This window comes from Dama dama, chromosome 14, assembly GCF_033118175.1.
Source record: "Dama dama isolate Ldn47 chromosome 14, ASM3311817v1, whole genome shotgun sequence".
NCBI lineage: Eukaryota > Metazoa > Chordata > Mammalia > Artiodactyla > Cervidae > Dama > Dama dama.
In genome coordinates this window covers 72359885-72373977 of record NC_083694.1, presented here as the reverse complement: position 1 = coordinate 72373977, position 14093 = coordinate 72359885, and the positions used below count along the sequence as shown (strand labels likewise).

The window sequence follows — 14093 nt, the reverse complement described above, 5'->3', positions numbered from 1 at the left end:
AGCCCATGGGGTCGCGAAAGAGTCAGACACGACTTGAGTAACTAAAACAACAATAGTCCATGTACGTGCACGCACACACACACAGAAAGGAAATGATTGTGACCATAATATATTTGTTTTTATCACAATCAATGTTACTTTAAAAAAAACTCTTAGAAATGAAGTCGTTATTTTACTTTCTGATTTCATGAAAAGCACATCAACTCAACGTGTTTAAGGGTTGAAATGACCTAAGTTCATACAATGAAGTTTTCTATCAAGTTTTTATGACCAGGCCTCTTCCGAACAAATGATTTTAATGACAGTTCGTATATTTGGCCACATATCAATTAAAGCCACCTACTGTGGGCTTTCCCAGCATGGTAATGTTACTAGTATTGATAATGCCATGAAGTAAGTTTCCAGTGACTTCCCGCTGCCATCCTGCCCTTTGGGTGCTGGGAGGCAGAAACAGCTTGGCAGGAGACTGTAGGTATGTGGTTTAACTATACTGCAAAGCACCACACACACGTCTGAGAGTACAGCTGGCTCTAGAAATAGCTGTCTCGGTACTCACTTTAGAGTCGTCTTCTCTCACCAGCGTACTTGGAATAGACCAGTATCCTCCAAGGCAGGAGCCGCGATTCTTTCACATCAACATGTGCAGTAGACCTTTGCACATAGTATTCAGCAATTAAAACTTACTTACTTTCAATAATTTTGATAGAAGTATTAGAAGATGCATTGCTATATGATTTTTAAAAATCTATGCCAAAGTAATGGCTCAAGAACTAACACTTCTAATTGTGAGGCTTAAAATTACATTTTGTCATACATAATATTAGTGCCATTTTAATTTTTCAATAGAAAATGTTCTGAAATCTTAGGAGGTCACATCCCTTTAGGTTCCGTTCGCTGTAATGATGGCACATTTAAGACTTCCTGAAATGCTGTGTTTAGAAATGATCACTAACTCGCTCCAGAGATGTCTTCCTGATGCTTTCTAACTCTGCCCACATGTCCTTCTCTTTGGGCTGCTTTCCCTGAAATGAAGGAAGCTTGTTTCGTATCTTAGTCATTTCTGACCTCTGAGATAGCCCCTTTAGGACAAGTTCTAACAGCCTGTGTGCTAGGCACTTCCCTGGTCCAGAGAGCAGAGCCATGGTAATCAAGCAAGAAGTTATCTGAGAGTTCCTAAACCTTAGGGTCACCGTGACGAGCTCCACTTCTAACACAGGAAGTGGGCAGTGTAATCTACATTTTTTTTTTTTCCAAAATAGCTGTCTAAGACTCCAGCTCTCTTTCCTTGTCAGAAAATTCCACAGACTGAACTAAGAAAACGGTTTTCTTCTCTCTGCATCTTTGCCAATGATCTTAGTGTCATACTGATGTGTGTGCTAAAGGGAGAAAATTTTTAGAGATCATCCCTTCAATCTCATATTTTCTGAGTAAAGAAATGTTTATATCCTACTCCAAAAATGGCACCAGGAAGGTGTGATGGGCTGGCTGTATATTTGCCAACTCTTGAAGGTAGTTGGACTTGCCCAGTCTGGAGGCAGTCCTGGCCCCTGGAAGTGTGTCTCTGGTATGGCCTAGACTCGGAGGGCCGCGATGCCATCTTGTGACCGTGGGTGAATAGCGCATCTTGGTCGGCTGACGGAGGCTTGCTAATTGGTCAGCTCATTCCTTCATTAATCCATCCATTTGTGGACCTGACATTTAGTAAATGTGTATTTGCCAAGCTGTGAGCATGTAACATAATGAGTAGGACTTAGTTTCCGTCCCCTGGAGTCCCCAGATAGGAAGAACTTCCCATGTTCGTGCACCAGTGCATGTGGGGAGCCCAGAGGAATACCGTGATGCCATAGGGTTTATGTCCAAGGCACATAAAAGAACCCCGATCAGAGCACCCAGGAGAAGTGCCCACCGTCCGTTAGGGTAGGAAATGACACCGTCTGTGTTTTCCCTTCCTCTGCCGGGATAAGGGGAAAATAGGGAGTTTCTGTGTAACGGGTATAAAGTTCAGTTATCCAGCGTGAGTAAGTTTTAGAGATTTGTATAACATCATGCCTTTACTTAACAATTACACTGTTGTGGAACTAGAAATTTGCATGGTAGGTACTGATGAACAGAACAGAACACGAAAGGAGTACTTTAATGTGGGAGGCCTAGAGTGACTTTGCCACACGGCCTAACCTTCTGAGTCCTGAAACACCCCGAGGCACTGTGAGGCCATTACCAGTATGTTCATTTGTGTGAGAGTGGTTGAGTCACCATTTTTATGTTCTCTATCTGATTCTTCTTCTTCTTCTTCTTTTTTTTTTTGAAAATAAGAGTTTTAGCTTCTAAGAGAATAGGTTTGTTTTTTTTTTTTTTTAAATGGAAAATTATTTTGTTTAGACTACCCTAGGTTAATAGACTACTGCTGTTACGGTCTACCCCATGGGTGGCCTCCATAAGAAAAACCTAAAAAGAAAAAAGCTACTACAAAGTAATTATTTTTTATTTTTCAGTAAAGATTAATTGCTACCAGAAAGAGGCTGCAGTCATAATAGAGCCTTCTGTATCCTGTCTTTGCAAAATAATTCCATTGACAGAAAAATCTGGGATGGTTTTGCACATAGATGATAAAACATCTGTGTTGCCAAGGATCTTTCCCTGACTTATTAATGCCCTAATCTAATTAGGAGATTTCAGCTAGGGTAGCAAAACTACTTTTCATGAGATTTGGCTGACTTAATATTAGGATGTAGGCAATCCAGTTTTCATAACTATTCAGTTTAATCTGTATTCTGAAAAACATCATAATTATTTTAGGAAAGTGTTTTCTAGATTAATGATGTTTGCAGTCCAACATGTGTGTATTTTGGATTTTCCAGAAGTTAGTGAGATAAAACCATGTAGAGATACCAAGTGATCCCACAGAAAAAAGTTTCAGTTATTTTATGGATAGATTTTTGTATTGGATTTTTATTCTGACTTAACATTTTCTGTAAATTTATTGTTTTTGCTTTGAGAAGTAACTACTAGCTTTCATGAAGTTTTAAAAGTGTTATCTAAGGTATATTTGATAGGACTTAAGTCGGTTAGCTATTATTTTTGGCACTGATATTTTAAAATTTGATGCATCCTGCCCCTCAACATAAGTAAAATAGATATAATAATTATTATTTTTAAAAGGCTTAAATAGTCTGATGAACACTTATTATATTAAAATGTGCTTTGAGATCTGAGACTCCATGGTCTTCCTGTATTATGAACTTTGTGGTCAGGTTTCCTAACCCGAATTGGAAAATTATGCAGTAACTTTAATAAATTTGTACAATTTTGTGAAAGTTGCCTGAACCCAGTCATGGGAGCCCAGAGTAGTTAGAGGCACACGTTTTCTATCTTCTGTGGAGTCCCAGAAGGAATCCCAGGGGTGAGAACTTGAATGGGGAACCGACTAGCCGCCTTTTATTTAAACAAAAGTGCAGTAGTCCACATGTATTCCTTCTCTCTCCTTTTGAAGGCAGAAAATCTGTTAGATCTTCAGGATATCAAGGCCTATAAACAGTTCTCGACTTTCAGTCAAATGAAATATCCAGAATATCAGATCAATTCCAGATGGCCCATTGCATAGACGTTTAAAAAAAGAGAGAGAGAAGGAACAAAGCTACAGAAGACAAGGACAACTAGGAATTAAAATCTAGGACAACACCAACAGGCTAATGAAGAGTTAAGTGAGAATTAGAACCATTCTTTCTTTATGTGTATTCTGGATGTGTGGATGTTAGTGGCAAGCCATCCATGAACAAATTAGGAACTGTTTGAGTTTACTTTGAAAACTGTGGATCTGCCAAGGTGCCAGTTTTGTCTGGTTCTCAGTAGCAAAGTGGACATGCCAGACTTTGGACAGCTCAGTTCTAATAATGACAGGAATGTTTGGAAAATTATGCAGATCCTTGGAAAAAGAACATTATCTGTTTTCATTAACAGAAAAGGTTTGCATTAAATATAACACAGAGATGTATATAAAAGAAATGCCAAAATGTTTTATTTTAAAATAGCTGCTAACTAGCATATCTTCTATGACATTTGTAGACACTTGTTCATTTTCATGTTTCCTTTTTAAATAATAATTTCATTTTGAAACGTCGAGTTGAATAGTTTCCTCACTGTATTTCACGAGAAATATTTCTGAAATTACTAGTAAGCCTTGATTTTATGTATCATGAACATCATTTAATGTCTGTATTCTCTGCTAGAACATAAGCCCCACGAGGGAGTGTACTCTCTACCCTCACCCCGTGCCAGCTGGTGGTACCTGGGTCTGCTCCCGATACTGTGTTGAATTAATTAACATCACTCTTAAACTTACTAGAGCAATTTAAAATTTATTAAAATGATAACTTTAATATCATTATAAGTTAAATAAATTATATTCATTTAATATTATTACTAAATATAATTTTATATGACAGTTGAAAGTGGGATACTTAAGAACGTATGGAGTTTAAGTAAAAGGCACAGTACATGAGTGGGAAGATAGCAGAGAAATAGAATGGTAAGAATGGTGGAGGAGGAAATTACTTCTCTTTGCACCTTCAGTTCCCAGACTGTACCTGGCACACAAGTAGGTCTCAGTAAACACACTGTGACTGACTGACTCAAAAATTTTGGTGACATAGCATGTGTGAAACAATGAATATATATTAATGAAATCATGTAAGAATCTAATTGAATAAAAAATTGTACAAATAAGTGTGAATAGATTTGATGATTCTTCAAGATATATTTGATAGGAAGTATATGGAAAAGATTCATCTTAGACGATGGGAGACCCTGATATTCTCCTTACATAAAAAAAGGTTTTTTAAACATTTTAACTCTTGATTTAATTATAATTCTGTGATTTTATATACATCAACCTTAATTTGAATATATTAGTAGCCTCAGATTAAATTTGAGTTTTCTGTATGGAATAATTTTGACTATCTATGATGTGCTATGTTAGAACCACCCATTTATAAATGTATTTTTTAAAGCATTCTGAATTACTGTATCGTTGTTTCAGTTTTAATGAACTCTGTGAACATAAACATGTGTATTTTTAATTTAGTGCCCCCATGCCGTACCTGATTGGAATACACTCCAGCCTCCTAGAGGTGAGTATCTTTCAGACATGAGATGAATTAATTCGTAGAAGTAATAGTTAAAACAGTTGTGTTTTGAGAGAATATCAGTTGAATAGTACAAGGAAGGAACTAGCTGCATATTTAGAGTATATGTATGTGATCGTTTTCAAAAAGGTGATATTGAAATAATTGTATTTAATCAGTATGCACAGTGGCCACCTTCAGTGGCCTCAGACCCACAAAAGTAGGTTCTGTTTGGTTGCAGTCATGTGTTAAGTTTTGTTTTTTCATTTATTTTTATTAGTTGGAGGCTAATTACTTTACAATATTGTAGTGGTTTTTGTCATACACTGACATGAATCAGCCATGGATTTACATGTGTTCCCCATCCCGATCCCCCCTCCCATGTGTTAAGTTTTAAATACTGAAAACTTAGTCTTTGAACCATCTTTTTTTTTTCAAACCATCTTCTTGATGACGCTTGATATCTTTTATATCTGTCTCTCTTTCAGAAAATATATTTCTATATTTTAAAAGCGAAAATTTTTGTAATTATGAATCATAAAGGGCAAATTTTTATTTTGTGAACTTCACTATAATCCACTGTATCAAAATTTAACCAAAATATGTTTTAATACACTAATCATGAACTTTTAGAATATAGCTTTTCTAAATGCAAAACAGAAAAAGAGACACAGATATACAGAACAGACTTTTGGACTCTGTGGGAGAAAGCGAGGGTGGGATGTTTCAAGAGAACAGCATCTTAACATGTATATTATGTAGGGTGAAACAGATCATCAGCCCAGGTTGGATGCATGAGACAAGTGCTCGGGCCTGGTGCACTGGGAAGACCCAGAGGGATCGGGTGGAGAGGGAGGTGGGAGGGGGGATCGGGAAGGGGAACACATGTAAATCCATGGCTGATTCATGTCAATGTATGACAAAAACCACTACAATATTGTAAAGTAATTAGCCTCCAACTAATAAAAATAAATGGAAAAAATATATATACTATACAAAAAAATAGAATATAGCTTTGCAAAAAAATTTAATTTTCAGTCCTGTTGGGACTTAAAATGTAGGGTTTTTTTTTAACTGTCTATTTCAGAGTGAGTTTTGTCATTTGTTGTCACTGTGATGAGAAACCTTGAGCTTTAAACACCTCAGACTTGAAATCAGTGAGATTTCCAGAAAGGACAGCTTATGAGATTAGTTCCTAAAAAGTAAACAAGAGGCTTGGGTCAGTTGCCTGGCATCATTATGCCAGCTGATTTGTTTTGTTCAAATAAATTTCTTCTTTGGCTGGTTGTCCATATTGTACTTTAACCCAGTTTCTGATAAGCAAAGTTAGTGAGTTAGATTTGGTTCAGTGATTAGTCATTATCACTGTATCAATCCTCACTTTGCTGCTCAAGGAAGATCCTGGGGATTATTTTTAAAACTCCTGAGCATCTTTTGTGTAGAGAGTATGCTTCAACCATTAATAAAGACTACATCTTAATGAATTATAGTGGGTTTAGTTTCTTTTGAATTTTGAAGCCTGGATTGCATAGCGTGATAACTCTGTATTTTGCAGTGAAAACAAATTGTATAAGATAAAATATAAATGAGTAGGTATTTAATCTGCTAGTAGAGTGTAGAATATATGACCAGCATTTTATTCATTGGTAGTTTGATTTCTTGGAAAAATCTAACTATGGTTGGTTGGTATGATTCTTTTTTAAAAAGTCATCAAATTTGATTTTGATGTTAGTACACATATCTCTTTATTTAACATACATAACACACAGTTTTTATAATACATTTATTTATGCAGATGAAAAATATTTGAAGTGGTTGACTGTACCTGTTTCATTATTTTTCATAATGATTCTATATCAACTTTTTAAACAAAAAGCTTTTCCAAAATACTGCAGAAGGTAGTACATGCCTTAAATATTCAATAAAATTTATCACATGTTTATCAGACACCTGTAGAGAAAATTATTACCTTTTTACAGAAGCAAATTTAAGAATTTTTTACTCCTTAGAGTATTGTCTTGGAGAAGCAGTCCTTTCTACCTTCCTAATGGCTCTTCTCATGAAGCCACGATTAGATCAGCTGGCATCTCTGCTCCTTTTGTACTCTGAACTTATTAAGCTATCTTTATTTGGCTTTATTTGGTTCATTTGGCTGAATAGTGAATGAGAAACTATAACAGGAACTTCAGGATTGTCTCTAAACCAGTTGGGTACCATTTAGTAACTTTCTTCTTAGTCTTTTACCAGGAGATACACATCCTGTTATCAGAATTCCATCCTTATTATGACATTGTTAGGCAGATTTATTTTTAGCTAAAATTCTAATTTTTAGTGCTTTTTAAATTTTACTGAAGTGGTATTATAATTAAAATACAAATATATTTACACATTTTACATATGAAATAGGACTGGATAATTTTTTGCATTTTGTTTGGCTGCAAATATGACTGATTTTTTTGTTGGGGAAGAATTGAAATGTCCTCTTCCCTCTCAGTCAAGAAGGTTTCAACACTTTTTATCAGTTTTATAAAGACTTTTAATAAACCTAATTGTTCAAAGATATGAACTTAATGTTGTTCTAAACCTTTTAAAAATTATTTTTATGTGGTCATAAGCAAAAGCTGTCTAGGAATCTCTTTTTAAAATGTAAGTTTGCTTCTGAAATGAAGGGTAAGGGCGTTTTGTTCCCCCTGAAAACTACACTCTAGAGATAAAGTCCAGGCAGACTAAGACCCGTTAGTGATGGGGAGTAAGTCAGCAGAGGCCCCCAGTGCGGGGCTTATGTCATCTGCTGGTTCTGGACCAAGCGTTGACCAGCTCCACAGCATCGCTTGGCCGCCGCTGCCGTGGCCCTTCCTGGCGTCTGTGCTCAGGTGTGCTGGCCTCACCTGAAGGAGGGTGGCGTGCGGGGGCGCCCGCAGGCTGGGCGGCTCTGCGTCTCGTGTGGTCCTCAAGAAGGCTTCCGGTCCATGTCCTAATAGTATCATTTTATTTTTGAAGGATAAAAAGCACATTCTCTCGCCACACTTTCTTACTCTTTCCCCATCAAAACAAGTTCATGAATTTTGTGAGACAGAAAAATATGGGACAGAGAAAGAGGTGCCATTTCATAGGCCATCTGACCTTTTATTCTTCTTTAGAAAAAAAAATAGCTAAAGCTAGGTTTGGAAGGAAATAAAAGAGAAAATACATTAATCTGAATTTTTTAAAAAACAGATTTAAATTACATGCTATTTCCACCCCTTTGCTGGCTTATGTAGAATTGTTCTCACTTTAGGGAGGCTCAGTGTATTGATTTATTGAAATGAATACATTTTTCATTCTTACCGAGTGTTCCCTATAACAAATTTTAATGTTCAGCTATTATCAGATTTTTTTAATCTAAGAGAAACTTTGGAAAAAAGTATACATTTCATACCGAGATTAATTTCTTTTATTCAGAGTTAAAGTTATTTCCTTTATTCAGTTAAACAGTGTTACTGATGTTACAAACATTTTGGGTTCACAAAACCATTTCTCTGGGCTATTTAGATGAACTCACTTCATCCCTTGAAAAATATATCAGGTTTCTGGATTATCTTTACTGTTTCTGTTTAAAAGGGCAACTTAGAATTGAAGATGGAAATGAAACTTAAGGTATACTTTTCCCATCTAAATGCCATTAATATACACATATTTTTCTTCATAAAATAGGTTATTTTTGTAGTTATGCTGTAGTTGATTTGTAGATAACCACATATTTACATATGTAAATCTCTTTTTCATATACATGTGCACATGGAAAGGAGATGAATTCATAAATATTTGGCACTATTATCACTATTATAAGTGATTCTCTGTTAATTTCTTAGAAATGGCCATCTTCTGAACCTTACTTTAGAATAATTATAGTGTCTTTTACAAGACAGAGTTTCAGAATCATGTGTCCCCTTGAGAATCTATATTCCACATAGATATTATGGCTTTCTTAATTCATAAAAATTCTCTACTCTAGACTGCCATTTTCCTAGCAAATTTAGCATTCTACCCAGTACACAGAGATTTGAAATTCTAAATAGATCACAGAAATTCCAGTCTTGGCTAACTTAAAAGATTGTCCTGGCCAATTTAATATTTAGGGTGTTTAAATTGAAAAATGTCTGTTATTCTAGAAGGTCACTTTTAAAACTATTGCACTGAGATTAATTGGTTGATTGCTAGTTGAACTATGCAATTATGGAATTCTGAGTTGATGGATATATTTCATTAATGTATATATTACTTATTTTCACTAGGGAATAACATTTGCTATCATTTAAATAAGACTAATAGAATTGTATGATTTAAGTAGACATATTAGTTTAGATAGGAAAAATAAACTATAAATGTTTCTTTAAGGATAAAAATTTAATAAATTCTAATTTACTGTCATTTGTGCATGTTTTGAGATAATTTGGCCATTTGACTGAGCTTTCAAACAAATATGACAAGTCACATAGTTGATCTGATAGGCTGTTAAATTTGATTCTTTATATTAATTTCATGGGATAAAGCATACAACAGATTCTGTATTACTGCTGTCATTTTTTCTTATTCAACTTTCACTTATAAGTCATCATCAACTTACACCAAATTGATATGGAGATAATAGAGGAAATATTTACTAATTTAAAGCTTGATTTACTACTTAGTCATATTTATTGTTTCATGTTAACCCTGAAGTATGATTTATGCTAAAAATAGCTCTAGAACTGGCTACAAGTTCCTGTATCATAGGATTGAAATTCAATTGGTAAAATTTAAAGAATATAAATATTTACAGTTTAGTATAGTTGTGCCTATTTTGTATTTGTTGTAATATCTCTTTGGTAGTTACATTACATTTAGTTTCTCCTAACTAAATAAATATTTTTGAGTGAGTAAACATTCTATTTTAAGTATTTTTACTCTTACCTTTTTGAGTGGTTGTAGACAGACTTTCTCATAAGGCAAAATTGTTTGTATTCTTTGATAGTGTAGAATTTTCCTTTTTTTCTAAGGCTAATGAATTAAAATTAATTTTCTCTAGATGTCTAAGCTCGTGATTGTTTTGGAAGGAAACTGTACTAAGATGTGTGTTTATAATTGTGTTTTTTAAACAGAGAGTGAAAAATAAATCATTGGAGGATGTGGTTATGTTAAATGTTGACACAAACACTTTAGAATCACCGTTTAATGACTTGAGCAGCCTCCCAAGCGACGTGGTAAGTGTGGAGGGTGTTTTGTGGTGAACATACGTATATATGTTTTCTCCTGGACCCTTGAATCACCAGGAGTTGCTTTCCCACTTTTTCTATCTGAAATAAAAAGGGTTGACTATGCACATGTGGTGTGAGAGGAAGCAATGGAGAGAGAGCGTCAGTTTAGTGTTTTTACCTTTTGGCAGTCGAGGGGATGTCGAATGGAGCATCACATTCCTTATTGTAAGAGTAGGATCGTAATTAAAAAGCTCGATGCATTCATTAGGCAGAGTTTCTTTAAGCGCAAGTCTCTTCATCTCATCTTAATCATTATATTACAAAGTAGGCATTTCTGTCTGCCTAGTGGCATGTCTTGCAGAAGAATGAGCGAGTTTTTGAAGGCAAGAAGAAGAAGGGGGCCAATTATCGGCTTTTGCTTCCCTGCCACCTGCCAGCGCTTTTCCTTTTAATTAATGAGCTGATGGCACTGGTCAATATAATAAGAAATGCTTGTACAGTTGGGGTCAGAAAATTCTGGCTTTGATCTCCCTCAACTTTCTGAAACATTTATTTGTTTTCTCTAAATTATTTCAGTTTTATTTTTAATCTTTTCTCTCCTGCTGAGGGCCGCAAGAATGAAAACCTACACTGTTTGTCATTTGCTCTGGCAGAGCACAGACTGCTTACTTAGGATTCTATTTGTAAATTAAACTGCAAACCCAGTTTGTCATAAAAGACATCTGATCCTTTTGAAATGACGAAAACTGTCTTTTGTCTGTAAAGGCTGATAAATTAAGTGCCAGCTCTCTTTTGGTCTTTGATCTTGCAGAGGTTTGTGTGTGTGTGTGTGTGTGTGTGTGTGTGCACGCGTGTGTGTGTCTGCAGCTTATAATAGGATATATTCTGTATTTTGTGTTAAGTGGTTTTCAGAAATGCATTTCTTTTGGCCTTCATATTACTTAGAACAGGGTACAAATGCAGATTGTACTGCTTCTGTATATATTCTAATGTCTATTTTAAAATATCTATGTAACATAATTCTAATTTAAAATAACTCCATTTTAAAAATCCATTTATTCAGATATATTAAAATTTGGAAATAACCTTCAAAATATTACTTTCGGTAATATTGCAAGTACTTTGAAATCATTATTATGTTGTTTGAGTTTTTAATTATTTTTTTTCAAACTCAAAAAATACAATAATACTTGCCTTGATTGCTTTTATGGCTGCTGATAGGAAAAATGTGACTTTAAAGTCAAAATCTGATTATTTATGCCCATAAATAACCTAAAATACTTGCTGACCTTGAAGCAAATTAACTGAACTACTTTATCTCACTGTGGTAAAATTTGTGCTATGTATGAACAAATCCAAACCCAGGCCAGTGAAGAATTATATTATCTTTTTAGCTCATTATAACTAGATTGCCTCATTATAAAAATTCTGCAGAAGCTGCTAGAAAGGATTAGAGTTGTTCATTTAGAAATCCATCAAAGTAGTCTTCACTGGATAGGGACATAATTATGAAAATAAAGTCCCAGTTTTTAGGAGTGTTTTCCTTAAGTGCATATAGTCCCCACAGTTAATTCTCTAAGAGAGGATTTTTTTTTTCCTTTAAATGAGGAAGAATAAGAAAGAGAAGGAGACGAAATCAGCTTTCTTGTGTTACATTAAAATGTTTATAGTTGGCTCTAGCGATAGCTGATCATTACTTTGATGACAACAGTCTTTAATAATAATTTTTTGATGGGTGATTCTGTTCAAATTGGGAACTGCTACTTTCCTAGTAGAATTAGTTTGATATTTAAACATTTACTTAAATATGTGAAGTTAAACAATATTCACGAAATGTAAAAACCTAAATATGTACAATGATAGAAGGGATCATCCCACTGGTTAGTTATAAGCAACAGTTAATTAAACATAACCGAAATAGTAAAGAATATTCACAAAAAGGAACTCTGCAAGGTGATGTAGATATAGCTATTGTATTTGTATGGTTGAAATCAGACTGCAGACTAAAACAAATTTGAAGAATGAATAAACTGAAATAGTTCTCAGATGGAGCTAGGACTGTTTACTGAAAGTGTGAGATGTTTTCAAGTTATAATCCTTTTCTAAAAATATTTCAGGTGGTTGTTTAATCCATCTCTAAGCTTTTTCATCAGTTTTCCAAAGTAGGAAAGAGTATCTCATATAGTGGGGAAATATGATAAAGTATCACATCATACTTCCTTTAGTTGTAAATGTTTTGAGTGAGATGTGTTCAGATCACAAATGATAGTCCTGAATTTTTTTGTGACTTAATAAAATATGCTTGAAGCCTGAAAAATATTACTGTTGGTATTGGTTGATAATTTAATAAATTAACTGATATTCAAATGGGGGCCTTTTAAAATCATTCACCCAAACATTTATACTTACAGGCTAGATGACTTTCTGTGCATATGCACTTTATTATCGTGTCAGCTTGACCAGTGGTCTTGGCTGTTCAGAGGTCATTGGTCACAGTTGTCCTGAATTACTAGTTCTTTTTTCCTGTGGACCCTCTGCTGTGTTGCATGCTGTAATCTTCTTAATGGCTTCATTCCAATATTCACACATAATATTTTAGATTTATTGACTGTTAGAAATACTACCATGCCAGTAGCAGTTCCGCTGCTCTTAAGGTATTTAAAATTGGAAGAATAAATCAGGCCAAAGCTTTCAGGAACCCTTTGTTTTCCTTAAGGGAAAGGAAAAAAACCCTCTTCCTGTCTTCTGACAAGAACACTTGTTTTTCGATTTCATCATTTCACTATAGATTTGGATCATTAAAAGAAAAAAAACAAATTTTATTGGGAGTGATTTTAACGATATTGATAATTACATGGAATAACTTTTAAAAGCAGTCGACCCATTAAAATATACTTTTGTAGTTTTTGTCTGCAAATACATTGTGATTTTATTTTTTTTTTAGTGGCTGTGCCAGATATAGGTACCTTCAAATATATGTAGTTTGAGTGTTTTGAAATAAAAGAATAAATTTTAGGGCTATGTAACAATATCAGTTGCAGTTACTGTTATTGTGGTATGTTTTTAAGTGGGGGTAGACAGAGCCAGTTTGTATTAAATATAACACTTGAAATCTCAAATGAGTTCATTTTAATTTAGGAAAGTGCACTATTGAGACCTCCTCCATTGCAAATACATACAGTATACAAATTTAGTTTTGATTATGTAATAATTTTAAATGTATTTCTAGAGTATTAGTACTCATTTAAATTTTTATCATCCTTAACATTTTAAAAAAGTAATTTGGAGAATTGTTACTGTTTCAAAAATGAATAGGATACCCCACTTGTGGGAAAATTAAGCTAATTCAAATTATAGTGAAATATAGGAAATCTGTCTTTATGTGACTATTCAGTTAAAACAATTATAAACTTAACTCTTATAGAAGAAAGCTGCTTAGAATTGACATCTGAAAAAGTCACATGTATTAGAATATTCATTACTTAGGAAAGCAAATTTTGACCTGCATGGCGTAACTGTCTTTAAATAATTTCAACTTACTAGTTTGTGAAAAATAATATACTCTGAGGCAGGTCAAAATACTTACCTCTATGCTAGATGAGAGGGTGAAGGCACAGAACTCTACTGTTCCTGGTGTGGCTGGAGCTTTATTTCATGCAAGTTGATTCCCAGACTTCCAGCCCGAACACTACCGCATGGTCCCTCTCATAGAAACATGATGCACAGTGTACTGAGTACCTCCTGTTGATGAAAAAGT

General features: G+C 34.4%; 1 protein-coding gene across 9 annotated transcripts in view; it reads left to right on the top strand.

Annotated features, from left to right (window-relative positions):
* The window catches only part of DENND1B (DENN domain containing 1B), a 267912-nt gene that overhangs the window by 163209 nt on the left and 90610 nt on the right, over positions 1–14093 (top strand). For all 9 annotated transcript variants that reach the window (XM_061161076.1, XM_061161073.1, XM_061161077.1 and 6 more), the window contains 2 exons: positions 5081–5126; positions 10241–10342. In XM_061161076.1, coding sequence (XP_061017059.1) covers positions 5081–5126; positions 10241–10342 — 148 coding nt within the window. The remainder of the gene's footprint in view (positions 1–5080; positions 5127–10240; positions 10343–14093) is intronic.